Here is a 23,500-nt window from a genome sequence, read left to right on the forward strand (position 1 = left end):
GCCAGTCTTAAGTTGACTGGACTGCTAGCAGCACTGCTTGTAGCTGCTCCTGTAATATCGTTATTGTAAATAAATATTGGTGTGGTGGCGGAACTCCTGCCTCCCGTGGATTACTACAGATGCTCTATCCTATTCCGCTGGCTTTATGTACATCGCTGCTTCCCTCACTCAGTACTGCTGAAAGAACCTTAAGCTCCCTTAAACCTACTTTCTAGAACCCTGTCCCCACGTCAATCTGCTGCTTCACTTCTCTATATCTTTGAAAGCCCACTCACAATTTTATTTACCAAATTGTTAGTCCAGTCTCCTAACTCTTTTGTGTCATGCTCTTTATCTCTGTTCATTTTTCTTTTGCACCTTCTCCTTCTCTAAAGCACTTGAAGACAGTTTCTACATTAAGGGGCATGTGCCATCCTGTTCTTTGTTTCCCAACTAAATCACGCACTTATAGGCCAAAACCACAGTATCATAGCAAGTTAATTCCAGCATGTTTCATGGAGCTGGCAACTGCTGCAAAAAAGATCCAGAGGTGAAGAAAGCCTTCAAAACCGTTAAAGACAGAATAAATTTCAACATGTGTGCTAGCTAGGGGCTGGTTTAGCACACTGGGCTAAATCGCTGACTTTTAAGGCAGGCCAGCAGCACGGTTCAATTCCTGTACCAGCCTCCCCAAACAGGCACAGGAATGTGGTGACTAGGGGCTTTTCACAGTAACTTCATTGAAGCCTACTCATGACAATAAGCGATGTTCATTTTCATTTCATAGCTGTGGCTCAGTTAGCACTCTCATCTCTGACTCACAAGGTTCTGGGTTCAGGACCCACACCTGGCATGGTTATTTCGGCTGCTGGAGAGCAGTAATGATTCCCGGCAACACAGCATTTTGCCGGCAATGGAAGGGAACATATATCGTCCCCAGAAGATAGGGCGTTAAATGAATTCAAATAGGCAATCAGGTTCACTCTCATTCTGATATCTCCCCATGTGCAAACTCCACACAGAAAGTGACGCAGAGCCAGGCTCGAACCTGGGACCTCAGCACTGTGAGGCAACAATGTACCACTGTGCCACCGTACTGCCCCGCAAGTCTTTCTTTTAAAAAGGTTTTGTTGTAGTTTAAATATTATGAATGTCGATGAGGAGCATAACTTATTTGAGCAGTATTTGGGGTTTTGTGATGTTATCTGAACTCTTTCATGTGATTTATTTTAATATAACTCTATTAATTTTTCTCCCCATGAAGAATGTAAATAAAATCCTTACTTCTGGTTTCGATTTTTGATATTGAAGAAGAGAAAAGCACTGGACATGAACATTCCTAAGACAGTCAAAGCAGAAAGAATACTGTAGAGTGGTAGGGAAATCTTGCGCAGCTGTGGCTGTATAATAGTCCTGTCCTTTGGAGGTTCGACACCTGAAAGCAGAAACAGAAATTTCAACTTAAAATGATCAAAAGTACTGTCTACTGAACTCCATAGTGAATAATTCAATGCAGTTCATTAAATCAAATCATCAAAATCAAAAAAACAGCAGCCCTGGTTGCTCTGCCAACCTTGAAAGGCACCTTTTAGGCATGTATCACCATCAAAAAGCAGAAGCCATCATACTCTAGCTCTGACCAAGGCTTCATTATTCAATTATGTCTTTAAAATAATACATTTCATGTTTTTTTAAAAGCAAACACTGTGAGGCAGATTAAGTGGTTTTCATTCGGCAGGCATCTCTTTCGCTTGCACTACACTAAACTACTCTCACCTGATAATGCTCGGCCCACTCATTCAATTATCTTTGTTGTGGTCCAGATGTTTAGAGTATGTTGTGCCATGGGGGTCAGAACAAGAATGTTGGATAGCAACAGCTGTTAAGGGCTGATAACTCTGCTTAAGGCATTGCCTCTGATTATTATTTAAAGATCTTGAGACATAAAGCACACTTGAGAAACTAGCTGTCGTAACCAAGTAAGAGGAGGGCAAAAAAGGAAGGACTTCCATGTCAGAAGGCCTCAGGAATAAAATTATATACAAAATAAACTGTACAGATAAAGAGAATTCAGTAAATGTAGCACAGTTGGGTTTTCAGAAGTATTTTCATAAGGCATATTACGTGAGGCTTGCAACAGAAATGTACTTAAATAGAGCAACAATTCTGTTGATGGTCAGAAAAAGAGAGGGCAACTGAATATTGATTATATTGGATAAAAAGTAAACATCGTGAATGCCAAGAAGTCAGTGCTTGATCAGATATTTTTTTAATTTGCTTAAATAAATGATTTGGACATAGGGTTGGGAACATAATCTTGAAATGTGCCAATGACACAAAAGTAATAAATTTGGCAAGCAATGAAGATGACTGTAAAGTCTTCAGGAATGGTAACGTAGTGGTTATATTATTGGACTGCTTTCTTGTCTTGTCAATCCTCACTCTGAGGGTTGGGCGTGCTGTGAACAATATTTCCCAATTGATTTCAATTCTCTGCTGTCCTCTGTCCATTAGACAGGCCAGTCCAAAAGGCTAGTAATTTGCTTAATTAAATAAATTGTGGGAAGCGTGCGAGTATCAGTAATGGTGACCATCACAAAAATCAATCTAGTGCATTAACGTGCATTGGGGAAGGAAATCGGCCATTCTGCTCTGGGCTAGATGTGCCTCCAGACCCACGGCAATGTGTTTTAAAAAATAAATTTAGAGTACCCAATTCTTTTTTCTCCAAATTAAGGTGCAATTTAGCATGGTCAATCTACCTAACCTGCACATCTTTGGGTTGTGGGGGCGAGACAAACACAGGGAGAATGTGTAAACTCCACACGGACAGTGACACAGGGCCGTGATCAAACCTGGGTCCTGGGTGCCGTGAGGCAGCAGTGCTAACCACAGAGTCACTGTGCCGGCCCCTGAAATGTGATTGACGCTTACCTGCTCTTTGAATAGGTCTAGCAAGTCATTCAATTGCATCAAACTTAATGAGTAAGTTCAATGAGAATTAGAGAGAATGAGAGGGCACATATTTGAAGTAATTAGTAAAGGTAGTAACAGTGATATGAGGAGAAACATTTTTATGCAGTGAGAGGTTCGGGTTTAGATTGCACTGCCTGAAAGTAGGGTGGAGGCAAGTTCAATTGAAATATTAAAAAGGGAATTAGACTGTTATCTGAAAATAAATAATGTGCAAGATTACGGGGAGGGGAGGGGGGGGGGGGGGGGGGGGGGGGGGTGGAACTTGTAGAGTTGTTCATTTGGAGGACCAGTACAGACATGATAGGCAAAATGCCCTGAATGATTCTGTGATTTTGAAAGCGAACAGACTAGAGATGCTGCATTCATCTACCAATCCAGATCACTAGTGGGGTGGAGAACATGATGAATCTATTAATTCTCCTGCTGCTCAGCAAAGTCTAAGAGATCATCTGCTGGACCCAACTCTCCAATCTTCTCGAAAGGGAGCGGAGGACCCATTCGCGTAGACTAGAGCACCAACGTTTCCTCTGTCTCGTGACATACCCATCTTTCTTGCAATCTCTCCTAACTCCCACCTATCATCAACCACCCACTCTGCTTCAACTTCTCCATTCCCTCTTAGACAATATATAATCCATCACATTTCTCCCTCTCTTTACCTCTGAAAAAGAGGTATATGGACTTGAAACATTAACTCTGTTTCTCTCTGCACAGACCTGCTGAGGTTTTTCAGCATTTTCTGTTTTTATTTATGTTCAAAGCCATCTTTAGTTGCTATATCAGCTTCTATGGTAGAAGCATGTATGCTAATAATGATGGCAAATTAATTATCCTCTATTGATAGTTGTAGGGAAACAAGTCGATTTGAAAAAATCGTGGCGTGTTCTGAAGCCTGCTGGCAATTCAGTTCTTGATCATAAGTCCAAAAACCGGAGAGGGCCTTCTTTACCTTTCCCTGACCAGAAAGGTGTACACTCTGCAACACGCTCTGTCAATTATCCCTGCTCGGTGGAATGAACCTCACTGAGTGCTGCAATATCAATGGCCAGTTGGGCGAGCTCTCTAGTTACACATACAGAATATCTTTCAGGATATCTGTGGACATCTGAATCTGCAATTGTGTGGCACTACCACTATGTTAAATTGGGTAGAGTCACACAGATCTAGCAGCTCGCAACTGGACATTCATTTTTAAAAAAATATTTTTTATTGGGTTTTGTACAAGATATAAATACAGGTATATACATAGCAAAGCAAAACACAAAGGATTTGGGAAATATGTAACAAGACAGGGTCTTTCCTCTGCTCTCTTCTATTTTCAAACTAGGGTGGTTTATATAATGCTATTTACATTTTTCGGTGCAGTTGCCTTGGCAACGGCCATTGCTTGTTTCTCCTTACTGTTTTTCCTTGCTTTCTCTCGCCCTGCTGTGGCTGTTGCTGCCATTGTCTTCCCCTGTGATCTCCCCCCCCTCCCCCATTTTTGTTCACTTATCTCAACCTCCTTCACCCTGTTGAATTCTGCCTTGTGCTTGGCCAGGTCAGCCCTAATGTCCTGATAAATTCAGAGTCTGTGTCCTTCCCAACTACAGTTCTTGGACTGCCTGGTCCAGCGGAAGATTCTTTCCCGATCCTGGTACCGGTGCAGTTTGGCTATCTTGGCCTTCGATTGTTCCCTGTCCTTGGGATTTTGACGCAGCGACCGGTGAGACCTGTCTATTTCTGGTGGGTTAGGGAAGGTCTCCCTTCCCACACAGGTTGCCCAGCATTTGGGCCACGTAATCCGTGGGGTCGTTGCATTCGGTTCCTTCTGGTAGGCCCACGATCCCCAGGTTCTGCCTCCTTGACCAATTTTCCTGGTCCTCAACCTTTCCCCTCAGATTACCCTGCATTGCAACCAGTCTCGCCACCTCTTTCTCCAGTGTCACAATCCGATCACTTTGGTTGGTTGCGGCTCTTTCAAGGTCCTTGATGGTGGCTTCTTGTGCCTTCAGTTTCTTTTCAGCCACGCTCAGAGCAATCTGTACTTGCACCAGGGTTTCGAACATAAATAAAAACAGAAAAGGCATCTTTCACCACAGCCTGCATGTCTGTTTTAATTTCCTGCTAGTGCTTTTTCAGTGCTGCTGAGAGGGATTCTGCCATCCAGTTCCCTCCCAGTGATGGAGGGTTTTGTACTTGGCTTTACTGCTCTTTTTGTTCTGGCGAGACTTCCCCTCCGCTGTCTCGTGTGCTGATCGGCTTGTCTGACTGCCTCTACTTCAGACCCCTTTCACTCCTGGGGCGGAATTCTCGCCTACCCGGCTGGGTGGGGGGTCCCGGTGTAGCGGAGTGGCACCAACCACTCCGGCGTCAGGCCTCCCCATAGGTGCGGAATTCTCCGCACCTTTAGGTGCTAGGCCCGCGCCGGAGTGTCTCCCGCTCCGCCGACTGGCGCCAAAGGCCTTTGGCGCCATGCCAGCTGGCGTCAGGGCTGGCTGAAAGACCTTCGTTGGCCGGTGTGAGTCCGCGCATGCGCCGGAGCATCAGCGGCTGCTGACGTCACCACCGGTGCATGCGCGGTGGAGGGGTTCTCTTCCGCCTCCGCCATGGTGGAGGCTGTGGCGGCGGCGGAAGAAAAAGAATGCCCCCACGGCACAGGCCCGCCCGCTGATCGGCGGGCCCCGATCGCGGGCTAGGCCACCGTAGGGGCACCTCCCCGGGGTCCGATCGCCCCGCGCCCCCCTCCCCCCGGGGCCCGTTCGCGCCACCTCCTCCCGCCAGCACAGAGGTGGTTTAAACCACGTCGGTGGGAGAGGCCTGACAGCGGCGGGACTTCGGCCCATCGCGGGCTGGAGAATCGCCGCGGGGAGCCCGCCAATCAGCACGGGGGCCCACCGATCGGCAGGGCGCGATTCCCACCTCCGCCGATTCCCGGGTGGCGGAGAATTCCGGCCATGGCGGGGGCGGGATTTATGCCGGCCCCGGGCGATTCCCTGACCCTGCGGGGGGTCGGAGAATTCTGCCCCTGGTCTCCTTGCGGCCCCTGGACTGGCTTTTGCCCGTCATTTTTCTTTCTCCTTCGCTCGCCTTCGTCTTATTAATTTTTGGGAAAAAATCAATGGGACTTTTGGCGAGTATTGTTAAAAAGTGCATGTTTTCAGGATCTGCGGGAGCCACCTGACGTGTGACTGCTCAGCCCAACGTCATCACCGGAAGTCACAAGTGGACATTTATGGGGTATTGCAGGCATTAGCAGCAGCAGAATTTTATTGTGGCAAAACATGTAACTTCATAGCCCAGCATATCTCTCCCTCTACCATTACAATCAAGACAGGATACCAACTCTGTTCCCAGGAGTACTTGTGGCAAACTGGCAGCATGCCTCCCTCTGGACTAGGAGCTCCGGCTCAAATCCAAAACCAGGACTTGTTGGTCACGGAAGGAGTTTTCAGAACAGGACTCAACGGGCTGATACTCAGCTTGAAAATACTTCCACCACTTCCTAACTATTCCCCAGAGGGAAAATAGCGTGTGCAGATATGCTAAAAAAAAAACACTGGCTCAATGAGGAGTGCAGGAGAAGTTGCCAGGATCAGAATCAAATGCAATGGCCAACCTAGTGAAGCTGTTGTGTATTTGTTGTGATTTTTACATATTTTAAAAAAATGTTTGTATTACTTTATCAGAATTATAAAGCCAGAGCGAAGAGTGTGGACAGGGGCAAAACCCTAATCCAGCTTCTTTCCTGCTCCAAAAACCAATTCAAATTGAATCCAATTCATGGTCCCCACAAGAGAGATCGACCAGATCCAGGCATTACATCTGACCTCACACTCATCGTAGCCAAAAGGGTGAGAAACGATTTTTTACCAGCAGCATTGAAGCTGAACAGGGCACTTTCAGGTAATGCATGCAATGACACCATTGGAGGTGATGCCGTTGACTGTTTGGGTGGGTAACTATGTAGATGAGGTCTTCAGCCTGTACAAAACACATCCCCTGAATAAAGCTCGTTAGTTTCTTGGATGTCTGTGGCCTTCTAGACTCCATCTGACAAACACCAGTACACAAAAAAACTGACTACAAGCAAGTAGAACAATGTTTACAGCCACCTGGAGAAAAAAAAAAATTTTGTCGAGAAATTCAATGAAAAGAACTTTGAAGAGAAGTTCTCCACGAGTTCCAATCTGGAACGAACTCGGAAGGAACTTGGTAGCTGGGAGTAACAATTACTCCGCAGCAACAAGTCTAGGATTGGGGGGGGGGGGGGGGGTTTAAACAAGGAAAACAGGCTAAAGCTCGGGTTGTGCCTTGTTTTAAGAGAGAAATTGCAAGGTAGTGCTGAAAATATGTGGCACACTATGCACATGCCGGTCCTTCCATTGAGAAAATGGTGGGTGTTTTTGCTGTTGTGGGGCCATTTGGTGAGAATACAGAGGGATGGAGTTCATATACGGAATGGTTTTACTATTTTGTACAAGCTAACAAGAAAGTGGAGGAAATAAAAGTTCCCACATTCCTGAGCATAATGTGGGGGGGGGTGGGGGACACATTTAATCACCTCAGGAGTCTGGTGTGGCTGGCATAGCGAGGAACAAAGACAGACAAAGAAATAGTGGAAATTTTGCAGGGCGACTATTCACCGAAACTTTTAGTCATTCACAAAGGTTTGGATTTCATAAGTGCAATCATGAGGGGGAATCGATTGCACACTTAGTGGCTACACTGAAAAGACTGGCAGAGCACTCCCAGTTCAGGGATGTATTAAACTATCCAAATGGGATAGATTGGTCTGTGGTTTGAGGAGCGAAGCATTTCAAAAGCAGCTGTCAACTGTAAGCAATCTGAAAGCAATGGACATTGTTGTATTAATGGAGCCAAAGAAGCGCAGCATTTGTGTTCAAACACAAGGGGCGCAATTCTCTGGAAAGGTTTCTGAGTGTTGTAGCAAGCGGGAATTGCTGCGAGCTTCCCAGCACGTGGCCCAGGCAGGCTAGCTATTCAATGTTAATTGGTCCACTTAACGATGCGTCATGGGCTTCTCGCCACAAATGAAGGCTCGCCAGCTGATTCACTGGGATCGCCAGACCCCTGCTAACAAGGTCAAGCAGCACTTAAGCTGTACTTACTCAGCCAACCCCAGCCAGCTCGCAACAATGGCGACGAAGAGACCAGCCGAGGATCCAGAAGTGCGGAGGATTCCACAACTTCCGGCGGCCCGAGGCTGGACTGGTTTATGATACTCTTGGTGCCGGTACGGGCCGCCCTGCCGATTTTGGGAGAATCCCACCCAAGACTAATTTTTGCCATAGAGGAGCGAAGACTGGACACTTAGCAGTAGATTATTGGTGCAAGGATACCATGTGCAGAAACTGTGGAAGAAAGGGTAATATTGTGTGTGCATGTTGGAAAAAGAAACACGCTTCAGGCAAAAGTAGCAAAAAGCAAGAGCCAAATAAAGTGACTAGCAAACAGAGCAAAGGAAAAAGTGTCCATGTAGTATAACAAGGCCAAGAGAAGAGACATGATTCATTGTTTGAGGATGAGTTGCCATTGAATGTGTTAGCCAATGCTGGTGCTGCAAATAGATACTGGACCATTCCACTGCTAGATGGACAGACAGTAAAGATGGAGGTGGACACTGGGACAGCAGTCTCTCTGGCTCAAGAGATTATCTACAAAGAAAAGTTCTGACATAGTAATCTGAGTCCCTTGAAAATTGTGCTGGAAACTTACACTGGATGGCGTCGAAGGACCATATTGATGTAGTAGGACAATTAAATGGACAGACGGCAGATTTGTCCTTGCACATACTCAAAGGATATTATCCGGGAGTCATGGGTAGAACTTGGTTGGAAAAGATTGACCTGTGAGAGTACCTGTAAGAAATGGGTGTTTAAGAAATGGGTGTTTAAGAAATGTATCTTTAAGAAATAGGTGTTTATCAGTGATGTCAGAGTGTGGGTTGGAACTGAACTCTTGTCAGCTTTTTACTTTTGTTTTAGGCTCTTTACTGCAGGATGCCTTTTAGTTTTGTTTTCAGAGCTGGAAAGCTGCAGTCACAACCAGAAGGGGTATTAGTCTCTCTCTCTCTAATCTAAAAACTGTAAATCGATCCTTTGGTGATTTAAAACTAATAATTGCTCTCAGTAGTGACTTTAACCTGATGTGCTTCTGTTAAAGGTTATGTTTTTAAGTCTTATGGATGTTAAAAGGAAAGCTTAAAGGATTACTTAGTGTTGTAATCTTTGGGAGTTGTATTTGAATTAATGGTTGCTAAGATGTTCCCTGTATGTTTTAAAAAGGTTAACTTGAGTTCATAGAATAAACATTGTTTTGCTTTAAAAAATACTTTTCCATTTCTGCTGTACCATTCCTGTAGAGTGGGCCGTGTGCTCCCCATGCCACAATCTATTAAAAGTTGTGGGTCAGGTGAACTCCATGATGCACTTTGGGGTTCTCTAAACCCTGGTCCATAACAAGATCCAACTAAATTGGGCCAAAGTAAACCTAATGACCAATTCAGAATCAGGCTTCAGCAAAATCCTGAAGAAACACGCTGTTGTTTTCAATGGTGAGCTGGGAAGTATGATAGGTATCTCAGTGAAGTTGAAGATCAAAGAACATAAGAACTAGGAGCAGAAGTAGACCGTCCGGCCCTTCAAGCCTGCTCCGCCATTCTATAAGATCATGGCTGATCTTTTTGTGGTCTCAGAACCACTTACCCACATTCTCGCCATATCCCGTAATTCCTTTATTTTTCAAAAAACATCTACCCTATCTTTAAATATATTCAATGAAGTAGCGTCTACTACTCCTTTCGGTAGGGAATTCCATACTTTAACCACCCTCTGGGTGAAGAAGTTCCTCCTTGATTCAGTCCTAAATCTGCCCCCCCCCCTAATCTTAAGGGAGAATTCCTCTTGTCCTACTTTCACCTACCAGTGGAGACATCCTTTCTACTTCTATCTTATCCATTCCCTTTAAAATGTTATATGTTTCTATTAGATCCCCCCTCAACCTTCTGAAATCCAGTGAATATAATCCCAATCTACTCAGCCTCTCCTCATACGATAACCCCCTCAACTCCGGAATCAGCCTAGTGAACCTCCTCTGCACCCCCTCTAGTGCTAGAAACATCCTTTCTCAAGTGTGGAGACCAAAACTGCACACAGTACTCCAGGTGTGGCCTCACCAGCACCTAGTACAACTGCAACATTACCTCTCTACTTTTAAACTCAATCCCCTTTGCAACGAAGGACTTAATTCCATTTGCCTTCCTAATTACTTGTTGCACCTGCAGACCAACCTTCTGTGACTCATGCACAAGTACACCCAGGTCCCTCTGCATAGCAGCATGCTGCAGGTTTTTACCATTTAAGTAATAATCCGTTCCATTACTCCGTTACTCCTACCAAAATGCACAACTTCACACTTATTGACATTATACTCCATCTGCCAGACCTTTGCCCACTCACTCAATGTGTCAATGTTCCTCTGTAAGCTTTTACAGTCCTCAGTACACTTTGCTCTGCCACACACCTTCGTGTCATCTGCAAACTTGGATACCTTACACGTAGTTCCCAACTCCAAATCGTCTATATAAATTGTAAATAATTGTGGTCCCAACACCGATCCCTGAGGCACACCACTCGTCACTGATTGCCAGCCAGAATAGCACTCATTTATTCCCAATCCTCTATCCATGCCAGTACTCTACCCTTAACACCATGCACCCTTATCTTACGCAGCAGCCTCTTGTGCGGTACCTTGTCAAAGGCCTTTTGGAAATCTAGGTACACCACATCCACTGGGTCCCCTTTGTCTACCTTGTTCGAAATGTCTTCATAGAATTCGAAGAGATTCATCAAGCATGACCTGCCCTTCATGAATCCATGCTGCGTCCGTTCAATGGGACAATTTCTATCGAGGTGCCCTCCTATCTCTTTCTTGATAATAGACTCAAGCATCTTCCCCACGACAGAGGTTAAGGTAACCGGTCTATAATTCCCCATCTTTTGTCTACTTCCCTTTTTAAACAGTGGCGTCACATTTGCTGTTTTCCAATCCTCTGGGACTGCCCCAGTGTTCAGCGAATTTTGGAACATTACCGCCAGTGCATCTGCTATTACTCCAGCCATCTCTTTCAGTACACTGGGATGCATTCCATCAGGGCCAGGAGACTTATCTATCCTGAGCTCCATTAGCTTGCCCAACACTTGCTCTTTCGTGATAGATGGGTGTACATGCACATTAAAATCCCTCTTATCTTAGGTGCTTCCCAAGGTCCTGCCATTTCTCATGTTATCCCTTGCCTTGTTTGTCCTGCCCAAAAGCATCACCTCACACATATCTGGACTGAATTCCATTTGCCACTGATCAGCCCATCTATATCCTCCTGAAATCAAAGGCTATCCTCCTCACTATTTACCACCCCACCAATTTCTGCATCATCCGCAAACTTACTGATTAACCCTCCGACATTCATATCTAAATCGTTTACATAAACCACAAACAGCAGGGGCCCCAACATTGATCCCTGCGGGACCCCATTGGACACAGGCTTCCAGCCATTCATCCAATTTTGGATCAAGTTTTCCAAATTTCCTTGGATCCCATGGGCTCTTACCTTCGCTATCAGTCTCCCGTGTGGGATATTATCAAAAACCTTGCTGATGTCCAAGTAGACTACGTCAATGCATTTCCCTCATCTACACACCTGGTCACCTCTTTGAAAAAATTCTATCAAGTTGGTCAGACATGACCTCCCCTTAACAAAATCATGCTGACTGTTCTTGACTGATCCCTGCCTCTCCAAATGCAGATTAATTCTGCCTCTCAGAATGGCTTCCAATAGTTTCCCCACCACTGAGGTAAGACTGACTGGCTTGTAGTTTCCTGGTTTATCCCTTCCTCCCTTCTTGAATAATGGTACCACATTGGCTATCCTCGCTTCTCCGGCACTCTCCCGTGGCTGGAGAGGAATTGAAAATTACTGCAAGCACCCCTGCTATTACTTTCCTTGCCTCACTCAGCAGCCAGGGATACATTTCATCTGGCCCTGGAGATGTCTACTTTTATGCCTGCCAGGCCACTCCAAACTCCTCTCTATCTATGTTAATCTCTTTAATTTTATTACAGTCCTCCCCGATTTCTATACCCACACTGTCCCTCTCACGAGTGAATGCTGACACAAAATACTCATTTATAAGCCTAGCTACATCCTCCGGCTCCACATACAAGTTATCACCGTGGTCCTTTTTGAGCCCTACTCTTTCCCTAGTTATCCTTGTACCCTTAACGCACATGCAAAACAATTTAGGATTTTCCTTTATTTTATCTGCCAGTATCCTTTCATGTCCCCTTTTTGCTCGCCTCATTTCCTTTTTAAGTACCTGCTTGCACAATCTATACTCCTCTCAGGCTTCTGCTATTTTGAGCCCCTGATATCTGCCCTAAGCCTCACTTTTTATCCTTAGCCAAAGCTGTATATCTCTCGATATCCAGGGTTCACTGGATTTGTTGTCCCTCACTTTTTCTTGATTGAAACATGCTGGCCCTATACTGTTGCTATTTCCTTCTTGAATGAGTCCTACAGATCTGTCAGAGATTTACCTAAAAGTGTCCGCTCACAGTCTATTCTGGACAAATCCTATCAGATATGATTAAAATCGGCCTTCTCCCAGTTAGAACTTTGTTGTCCTTTTCTGTGATAATTTTGAATCTAATGGAATAATGATCACTGTCTACAAAATGCTCCCCGACTGATACTTCAACCACTTGCCCAGCTCCAGTACTGAAAATTAAGTCAGAAGTTTCACGCATGCGGTAAACCTTGCTCCAAGCCGAAACAAAGTCCATCTGGTCCTCTGCGCCCACCTCTGGTATATAGTTCTACAGTCATCCAACCAGTATCTTGGCCAGTATTTTTGAGTCTACAATGAGCAGTGGGATGGGTCTGTAGGTCCCGCATTCGGTCGAGTCTTTGTCTTTCTTATGTCTCAGCGAGATTGAAGCTTGTGTTAGCATTGGAGGCAGAGTACTCCTTGCTAGCGAGTCTGCGAACATCACCAGCAAGTGCGTGGCCAATGCTGCCGCAAATATTTTGTAGAAGTCGGCTGGGAAACCATCTGGTCCTGGCGCTTTCCCTGTCTACATGAAGTTAATACTCTCCATGATTTCTCCCTGTTCTAATGGTGCTTCCTGCCCCCAATTCCTATACTTCCCCCATGACTGGCATGTCCAGTCCATTGAGGAACCTCCCCTGTCACTAGTCTGCTGAGGCCTTTTCCAGCTCTTTTATGGTGTTCCCCATGGCCTCTGGTTGCCTCTCTGCCTTGTCCAGGGCCACCTGCATGGTGGCCAGTGCTTCCGCAATCGCTATCTTGACTGCTGCCTTTATGTCAACCTTGATGTCCTCTTTGAGCTCTCTTAGCTCCCTGGTGAGGAACTTCTTCCATCCACCCTCTGGCGAGGGGGAGCTTTATGCGCGACTTGTTGGTCCCTCTCTTTCGGGTATGGCTGGAGTTTCTTTGCCACATGGGTTCGCCATCCCATTCACTTGCTTCTCCTGGCTTCTTCTGCTTTTTGCCTGTTTTCGGCCTCTGGAGCTGCTATTGTACAGCATCTCTCTTTGTATTTTGATTGGAGAAGGTGAAGGAATTTTTTCCCCGGTTCTGGCAGGCTCTTTTGACTAAAGGAGCCTAAATTTGAGTTATAGGAGGAGAGCCACCTTTCGTGCTTCCGCTCAGCACATCCCTATCACTGGAAATCCTCCATTTTTGTTTTTTTAAGTTCTACTCCTATGGCTTCAGTTGAAGAGCCTTCTAAGGTGTGGTCCCTCCTTACTACTGTAATTGATTCCCTGATCAAAATTGCAACACCCCCTCCTCTTTTACCTTCTTCCCTATCTCGCCTGAAGATCCTGTATCCTGCAATGTTGAACTACCAATTGTGCCCCTCTCTCATCATGCCCAAGTGACAGCAATGACATCATATCCCCATGTTTTAATTTGTGCCCTCAATTAAAAAAAAAAGCGTTTGATAAATTTTCCCGTGGCAGGTTGATGAAAAAAGTGAAATCGTATGGGGTTCAGGGTGTGCTAGCTAGATGGATAAAGAACTGGCTGGGCAACAGGAGACAGAGAGTAGTGGTGGAAGGGAGTGTCGCAAAATGGAGAAGGATGACTAGTGGTGTTCCACAGGGATCCGTGCTCGGACCACTGTTGTTTGTGATATACATAAATGATCAGGACGAAGGTATAGGTGGTCTGATTAGCAAGTTGCAGATGATACTAAGATTGGTGGAGTTGCAGATAGCGAGGAGGACTGTCAGAGAATACAGCAAAATATAGATAGATTGGAGTGTTGGGCAGAGAAATGGCAGATGGAGTTCAATCCAGGCAAATGCGAGGTGATGCATTTTGGAAGATCTAATTCAAGAGCGGACTATATGGTCAATGGAAGAGTCCTGGGGAAAATTGATGTACAGAAGATCTGGGAGTTCAGGTCCATTGTACCGTGAAGGTGGCAACGCAGGTCGATAGAGTGGTCAAGAAGGCATACAGCATACTTGCCTTCATTGGACAGGGTATTGAGCACAAGAGTCGGCAGGTCATGTTACAGTTGTATAGGACTTTGGTTAGGCCACATTTGGAATACTGCGTGCAGTTCTGGTCGCCACATTACCAGAAGGATGTGGATGCTTTAGAGAGGGTGCAGAGGAGGTTCACCAGGATGTTGCCTGGTATGGAGGGTGCTAGCTATGAAGAAAGGTTGAGTAGATTAGGATTGTTTTCGTTGGAAAGACGGAGGTGAGGGGGGACCTGATTGAGGTGTACAAAATTATGAGAGGTATGGACAGGGTTGATAGCAACAAGCTTTTTCCAAGAGTGGGGGTGTCAATTACAAGGGGTCACAATTTCAAGGTGAAAGGGGTAAAGTTTAAGGGAGATGTGCGTCGGAAGTTTTTTACGTGGAGGGTGGTGGGTGCCTGGAACGCTTTGCCAGTGGAGGTGGTAGAGGCGGGCATGATAGCATCATTTAAGATGCATCTAGACAGATATATGAACGAGCGGGTAACAGAGGGAAGTAGATCCTTGGAAAATAGACGACAGGTTTAGATAAAGGATCTGGATCGGCGCAGGCTTGGAGGGCTGAAGGGCCTCTTCCTGTGCTGTAATTTTCTTTGTTCTTTGTTCATCAGGCTCCTTACATATAAAAAAAGACAGAACCGTATGGATGTGTGGTGACTTCAATATAACTATTGATCCTATACTTCGTGTGTAACAATAAGCCCTTATTGATGACTTGTCCGCAGGGTTGGCTGGAGGCTGACACTTTAGCATGATCGACCTAAGCCAAGCATACCTGCAAATGAATGAGGAGTCGCAACGGTTCCTGACGATTATGACATATGAAAGGGTTATTTCAGTCTAGAAGATTACCATTTGGTATCATTTCAGGTCGGCATTGTTCCAAACAGCAATGGATCAAATCTTAAACACGTTAAGCAAAGTCCAGTGTTACCGAGACAACGTTCTGATTACTGGTTAAGAACAACATCACAACCTGGATGCCACACTACGAAGATTAGAGGATTATGGATTAAGTGTCCAAAAGGACAAATCTGAATTTTCCCAATCTTCAATTAAATATTTGGAACATGTAATCTTCATGTAATCTTGGACTTCATAAAACTCCTTCAAAGGTCAAAGCTATTACCGACACACCCGCAACTCAGAATGTTAATCAACTTTGATCCTTAAATTTACTAAATTATGACGTAACGCTTATCCCCAGTTTGCTGACCATTTTGAAACCCTTCCGTAATCTACTGTTTCAAAATAAGAACGGAAGTGGCTGGATCAATGTGAGAAACTGTTTGTGCAAGCCAAGGAGGTGCTGCTCAAGTCAGAAGTCCTGACACATTTTCATCAAAGCCTACTCCTACAGTTAACATGTGACATATCATCCTATGATGTTAGGTGGTGGTATCCCATATCATGCCTTCAGATGAAGAGAAGAGGCCTTTGCGTCCAGAACATTGAGTAAAGCCAAAAGCAATTATGCACAGATTTAGAAAGAAGCCTCAGGAATTATCTTTTGGTTAAAAAGATTCTATCAATTCCTGTATGGGAGGAAATTCATATTATTTTTGGATCACATACAGAGATGCCATCACTAGCAGTGAGTAAAATGCAGAGATTGGCATTGCTGTTGTCAGCACATCTGTATAGTATCAAGTATCATCAGTATAGGCTTCATAATAACTCAGATGGGCTTTCCCGACTAACCTTACCAACTAGTTCAGCAACAAATAGTTTGAGTGGAAGCATCTTCTACTTCGTACAGATAGACAAACCTGCTGTCATCTCAGGACAAGTGAAGAAGTACACCCAAAGTGATCTGGTGCTTCAAGGTAAGACCTCAGCAATAAAGCCTGACTTGAAGCTGTATTTCACTCGAAGATTTGAGTTCTCCACACAAGCAGGATGTCTTCTTTGGGGAATGGGAGTAATCATTCCACTACCATTAAGAAGATGAGTTTTGAACCAATTACAGAATTGTGAGAATGATGGAGATAGTGAGCAGCTATTCCTGGTGGCCTGGATTAGATACTGAACAGTTCTTTATACTGAAACTTTGTCTCTGCGCTTTAGATTCCCTGACCAGCGGAAACAATCTCTCACCATCCACCCTATTAAGCACCTTCGGAATATTGTAGGCTTCAATGAGATTCCCTCTTTCCTTCCAATCTCCAGAGAACACAGGCCCAATTTAATCCACCTCTCATCATAGGACAACCCCCTCATCGCAGGAACCAATTTAGTGAACCTTCACTGTACCACCTCCAATGCAAGTATATCCTTCCAAATGGAGATAATATTCCAGATGCGGTCTCACCAAATTCCGTTACAATTTTAGCAAGGTGCCTTTCTTCCTGTACTCCAATATCCATGCAATAAAGTCTAACAGACCATTTGCGTTCCTCATTGCTTGCTGTACCCACACACTAATATTCTCTGATCTCTGTAGGAGCACAATTAGCAGTATGTGCCCACATGCAACAAGTCAAGCACAAAATCCAGGTTTGGGATGATAAGTGGTAAGTAACAGACACACCACACAAGTGCCAGACCAAAGCTGTGTCCAGAAAGAGAGAGTTTAACCACTTCCATTTGGCACTTGCATCCCCCACAATTAACATTGTGGGGATAACCATTAGCCAGAAACTTAACTGGACCAGCCACAGCCAGGAGTGTGATGAAATATATCCCATCTGCCTGGATGCATGCAGCTCCTACAACACATAAACAGCTTTATTGCTTTATTTGGACTTTGAGAAGGCTTATGACAAGGTCCCACATAAGAGATTAGCATGTAGAACTAAAGTCTACGGGACTGGGGGTAGTGTATTGAGATGCATAGAAAACTGGTTGGCACAGGAGTAGATATAAACAGATCATTTTCCAAGTGGCAGGCAGTGACTAGTCTGTGCTTGGACCCCAGCTGTTCACAATATATGTTAATGACCTCCAAATTTGCAGATGCCACAAAGCTTGGTGGGAAGGTGAGCTGTGAGGAGGATGCAGAGAAGGGTCAGTGTGATTTGGACAAGTTGAGTGAATGGTCAATTGCAAGGCAGATGCAGTATAATGTGGATAAATGAGAGTTTATCATAGAATCCCTACAGTGCAGAAAGAGGTCATTCGACCCATCTAGTCTGCACCAACCCTCCGAGAGAGCACCCTAACCTAGGCCCACGCCCCTATCCTATTCCTGTAAACTAGTAATCCCATCTAAACTTTGGGACACTCACGGGCAATTTAACATTACTAATCCACCTAACCTGCACAGCTTTGGACTTTGTGAGGAAATCAGAACACTCGGAGGAAACCCGTGCAAACATGGGGAGAAAGCCTTGGCGGCACGGTGGCACAGTGGTTAGCACTGAGGACCCGGGTTCGAATCCCGGCCCTGGGTCACTGTCTGTGTGGAGTTTGCACATTCTCCCCGTGTCTGTGTGGGTTTCACCCCCACAACCCAAAGATGTGCAGGTTAGGTGGATTAGTCATGCTAAATTGCCCCTTAATTGGAAAAAAATAATAATTGGGTACTCAAAATTTTAAAAAAATATTTAAAAATAATGAAAAACGGGGAGAAGTGCAAACTCCATTCTCACCTGAGGTTGGAACTCAACCAGGATCCCTGGTGCTGTGAAGCAACAGTGCTAACCACTATGCCACCTGCTACCCATAGTAGTCCACTTTGGTAGCAAAAACAGGAAAGCAAATTATTAGCTGTACAGGTATAGATTGAGAGAGGGGAATGTGCAACAAGACCTGGGTGTCCTTATAAACCAGTCACTGAAAGTAAGCATGTAGGTGTAGCAGGTGCGAAAGAAAGTTGGCTTTCATGGTGAGAAGATTACAGTACAGGAGCAGGGATGGCTTGCTGCAATTTTACACATCCTTTGAGAGGCAACACTTGGAATATTGTGTGATTTTGATCTCCTTATCTGAGGAAGGATGTTGTTGCTATGGAGTGAGTGCAGCAAAAGATTTACCAGACTGAATTCTGGGTTAGCAGGACTGATGTAAGAGGGAAAAGTGAATCATTTAGAATTATATTCGCTGGAGTTTAGAAGAATGAGGGGGAATCTCATAGAAATTTCTGACAGGGCCAGACTGGGTAGGTGCAGGAAGGATGTTCCCAATGGCGGGGAAGTCCAGAACCAGTTTGTAGAGACTAGTAACGATTCACACTGGATTCACATTGCGCTGGCGGATGGGAGAATTTAAAGAGTCAAGAGAAGTTGGCTCAAAGTCGATCCTGAATATTTAAATTTGATTTTTAATATGCTAATCTGGTTCACGCCCTCATTGGGCATGAACCAGATTACGTCTATAGGGAGAGCCTAGGAACATTATGCCCTGTTTGGGGCCCAAGCAAATCCCGTTTCAGGGCCATCCTGCAATTTTCCTGACATACTCCTCCTATTTTCTATGTTTCTATTTTTGCATTGATTATGGATACTAGAGTTTTAACTCTGCAACATCTGGGGGAATCCAAAAATTGCAGGCTGTCACCTCAGTCTCAACAAAAATATCAGATATGAACATTCTGTTCATCCTACCTTGAAATCGAAGAGTGTTGTTAATTAATTCCAGGGAGTCAGCTATGGCATTGTATTCTCCAACTTTAATTTCTACTTTATCTGCAAAGAAAGAGAGAACATTCCAATTATATGATTCCTGCATTACACAAAACAATTGTCATTGTGAGTGTTATATTTTCTTTACAACAAGAATTCACACTATTTCTCTACACTTGTTCAATAATCTGGCAGCAAATAACTCCCATTTTATACTCAAAATATTCAATCCTAAACGTGAATAGTTGGCCTGAATTCTCTGGTTATCGGGATTCACTTTTCCCGCTGGCAGCGCACCCTCATCAGCTGGGCTGCTAAGGGCATAGGATGGTTACAATGGGAAATCCTATTGACAAGCAGCAGGAAGGTAGAATCCCGCTTCTGAGAAACACGTGTCTGGTGGACCAGAGAATCCAGCCGGTTGTTTCTGACTGAATGAAAACAGACATTCAAACTAGTAAATTAGGTAACCAGATTTTCATGCACCAGCAAGTTACACTGTCATCCGGAGTAGAAAACATCTTATCTCATTAAAATTCCTATTTGTATCTGCCAAACAAAATAGCAAACATTTTCAAATGGATTGTTTCTTAGATGCCAAAAGTTAACCTGTTTGTGAATCCCTCCCAGAAAAGCAACATTGAGTCCACATATTTTGGAGCTTTTCCTGAAATGCATCAAACCAATCAGCACAGTGAATTAATAATAATAATCGCTTATTGTCATAAATAGGCTTCAATTAAGTTACTGTGAAAAGCCCCTAGTCGCCACATTCCGGCGCCTGTTCGGGGAGGCCGGTACAGGAATTGAACCCGCGCTGCTGGCCTTGTTCTGCATTACAAGCCAGCTGTTTAGCCCACTATGCTAAAAGTAATTGTAATAATTAAGATACGAGTAGATTTTATGACTAGGTACTCCCAATGCAGAACTTCCTCTCAGGAAACAGCTGAGGAATTTGATCATAGATCAACACATTCAATTCACAGGGAGTTCTTTGCTCAGGTTATAACATTTAATTTCTTTCATACTCAGAAGATGATGCCCAAAATGATAAGAGGGCGTGTTTAAAGCTTTTTGATCTGTGGAGTGATATCGCTTTACTGGCAGTTTAATGGAGGGAGGCAATGGAGAGATTCGCTGGAATATATGAGTGTGCCTGAAATACCTTGTCTATTACTTATAAGAATACATTAGATCACTACTGATCTGCTGGTGATTTGATGCCCTACAATGCCAGGATCTCAGTAAGCAGAACTGGCTTACATTTTAAGCACACATGACATCACTCCTGACTCACATTTCATTCAATTATTTTCTGATAAAATGCTGAATCACAGCTTGAAACTAACTTGTACGCTTTCTTTGTTCATTGAGTAAATTTATTTATCTATCCGGAGTTAAACTTGGGATATTTACTTGGTTATCAGCACATTACAGTTGTCTTACCTTCGTAGCTTCGTAAGTTGTGATAACTTCTACAACTTTTCTTTCCAGATCATATGATGCTGTCACATTACTGAGCCAAACTGCCAGCCTGTATTGCTGCTGTCTGGGGCTGGTGCCATAAGTGCCAAATAGGGCAGGCTCATTGTACCCATCTCATGCAACACTCCTCCACTTCACCAATCATCACTGTGCTGTTCTATTAATAGGTAACAGCATTCTTTTCTATTTTAACATTTTATTCACCTTCCTTTGGTTTTTTGGTTCCTATTGTGGCAATGTGAAACACTGAAACATTTGTCTTCAAATTCAGTATTAGATGGCCCGATTCTTCTCAATTTAAAAGGCTGCTTAAACATGCAGGCTAGAATGTAATTGAGCCTGTCAGTGCAGAGCAGACATGATGATGGGGGATCGGTGGGGGGTGACTGGTGGCCGGGTGAATCAGTGCGAGTACCTGCATCAGATTCATGGGGCTAAATTCTCCGCCATTGGGATGCTCTGTTTTGCTGGCAGCCCTTACTCTTACCAACTTTTACAGATGCACCAAAGAAAGCATCCTATCAGGCTGCATCACAGCCTGGTATGGCAACTGCTCAGCCCAAGACCGCAAGAAACTTCAGAGTCATGAGCACAGACCAGTCCATCACACGAACCCGTCTCCCATCCATTGACTCCATCTACACCTCCCGTTGCCTAGAGAAAGCGGGCAGCATAATCAAAGACCCCTCCCACCCGGCTTACTCACTCTTCCAACTTCTTCCATCGGGCAGGAGACACAAAAGTCTGAGAACACGCACAAACAGCCTCAAAACAGCTTCTTCCCCGCTGTTACCAGACTCCTAAACGACCCTCTTCTGGGCTAACCTCATTAACACGACACCCCTGTATGCTTCACCCGATACCGGTGTTATGTAGTTACAATGTGTACCTTGTGTTGACCTATCATGTATTTTCTTTTATTTCCTTTTCTTTTCATGTACTTAATGATGTGTTGAGCTGCTTGCAGAAAAATACTTTTCACTGTACCTCGGTACACATGACAATAAATAAAATCCAAATCCAAGGCTTGGGACTGCCCCACAATGAGCCGGCGAAACGGAAAATTCTGATGGCGTGGTGAACCAGAAATCTGGCGGGACGGAGAAACCCACCCATGGTCTGGAAAATACTCCCTAGTTAAGTCAGAGGTGGGAAGGGCCCCGAGAGGAGAATGCCGCTATCGGTGGATATCAAATAGGCTCATGAATGAGCCACTTGAGAACAACTATTTCAAAGGCCACCAGAATTTAGTAGTGACTCAGGGACTTAATGGGTGTCACATGGCTCTCCAGTACTTCCTGATGCCCATCCAGCAACCCTGGTGTTTTTGTGGGTCCTCGTAGGGAGCATCCCTTTTTTGGGGGGTATGGAGGGAGTTAGGAGTAGGGAGAGTTGGGGGTAGTAGGGGATGGGAGAGTTGGGGGGTGTGGGAGAGAGTGGGGGGTGGGGGAGTTGGGAGGAGCAGTGGTGGGGGAGAGTAGGGATGGGGTAGTTTGTGGGAGCAGGGGTGCGGGGGGAGTTGGGGGGAGTGGGGGTGGGGGGAGTTGGGGGGAGTGGGGGTGGGGGGAGTTGGGGGGAGCAGGGTGGAGGGGTGTTGGGGGGTGGGTGTGTTAGGGTAGCAGTGGGGAGTGGGGGGAGTTCAGGGGTGGGGAGGAGTTTGAGCGTGTGGGTGGGGGCTTGGGGGGTGGGGGTTTGGGGGGTTGGGAGGTGGGGACATTGGGGGTGGAGTAAGATGGGAGGTTGGGATGTGGGGGCTGTGGAGGAAGGATGGGGGTGGGGAGTTGAGGGTGTGGGGAGTTCAGGGATGGGGAGAAGATTGGGGCTGGGGCGTAGGGGAGTGTGGGGTGAGGGTGGGAGCATTGGGGAGAATTGAGGGGCAGGGTGGGCGCTTTGGGGGGCAGGAGGTGTGGAGGAGTTGGGCATGGGGGGAGGGGGGAATTGGATTTGGGGGGCGGTGGATTTTGGAGGGGTGGAGGGTGGTGGGTGAGTTGGGGATTTGGGGGATGGGGAGGGGGTAGTTGGGGGTCATGGGGCATGGCAGTGAGGTCAGTGGAGTTGAGGGTCAAGGGGCAGGGGGGATTTGGGAGGGGCAGGTGTGGGGGGAATTGGGTGTGAGGGGGATTTGGGGGTGGGGAGATGTAGAGGCATTTAGAGTTGGGGAGTGCGGGTCACGGGGGCGTGGCAGGGAAATCGGGGGAGTTGAGGGGCGGGGAGTGTTGGGGGAGAGGAGGTGGGGGTGTTGGGGGGAGAGAGGGGATGGGGGTGTTGGGGGAGAGGGGGTGGGGTGTCATGGCTTGAGAGAAGTTGAAATGAAGACTCGTGATAATGGTTCCAGGGAGGTGGAACTTCAGCTCCGTGGACAAATTGGAGGAGCAGGGGCTGTTCCCCTTGAAGAAAAGAAGATTAATATATTAGATAGATGTATTAAAAATCGAGTATTCTGGACAGAGTAGATAGGGACAAATTAACTGTTCCCATTTGGATCGAGAACCAGAGGACAATGATTTAAAATAATTGCCCAAAAAAAAGCAACAGGAACATGAGGGAAAAAATGTTTTATGCAGCTAGTGGTTAGGATCTGGAATGCACTATGTGGAAGCAGATTCAATCGTGGCTTTCAAAGGAGGATTGGGACGATTATCTGAAGAGAAAAGATTTGCAGGGCTCTGAGAATGGGACTCGGTGAAGTGCTCTTGCAGCCAGCTGGCATGGACAGCATGTGCTGAATGGGCCTTCAGTACTTAACCATCCTAACAGCCTTGAGGAAAGAAACCTGTTTTCCTTACCTAGCCTATCTACATATAGCTCTAGTCCCACGCTCAACTGATCAACTGTATGTTTGTATTTTCAACTGTGGCCGTTAAAAGAGGCAAGGCATGATTATCTGGAAACAAGGAATTAGATTAATGAATGGGAAGAAAG

At 45.3% G+C, this 23,500-nt stretch overlaps 1 protein-coding gene across 1 annotated transcript in view; it reads right to left on the bottom strand.

Moving 5' to 3' along the window:
- Nucleotides 1–23,500, bottom strand: part of gabbr2 (gamma-aminobutyric acid (GABA) B receptor, 2) — a 1,146,382-nt gene that overhangs the window by 171,239 nt on the left and 951,643 nt on the right. Inside the window, exons 9-10 of the mRNA XM_038797583.1 lie at nt 19,076–19,156; nt 1,264–1,414 (exon numbers count right to left, since the gene is read on the bottom strand). Of these exons, the coding sequence (XP_038653511.1) occupies nt 1,264–1,414; nt 19,076–19,156 (232 nt within the window). The remainder of the gene's footprint in view (nt 1–1,263; nt 1,415–19,075; nt 19,157–23,500) is intronic.

This window comes from Scyliorhinus canicula, chromosome 5, assembly GCF_902713615.1.
Source record: "Scyliorhinus canicula chromosome 5, sScyCan1.1, whole genome shotgun sequence".
Classification (NCBI taxonomy): domain Eukaryota; kingdom Metazoa; phylum Chordata; class Chondrichthyes; order Carcharhiniformes; family Scyliorhinidae; genus Scyliorhinus; species Scyliorhinus canicula.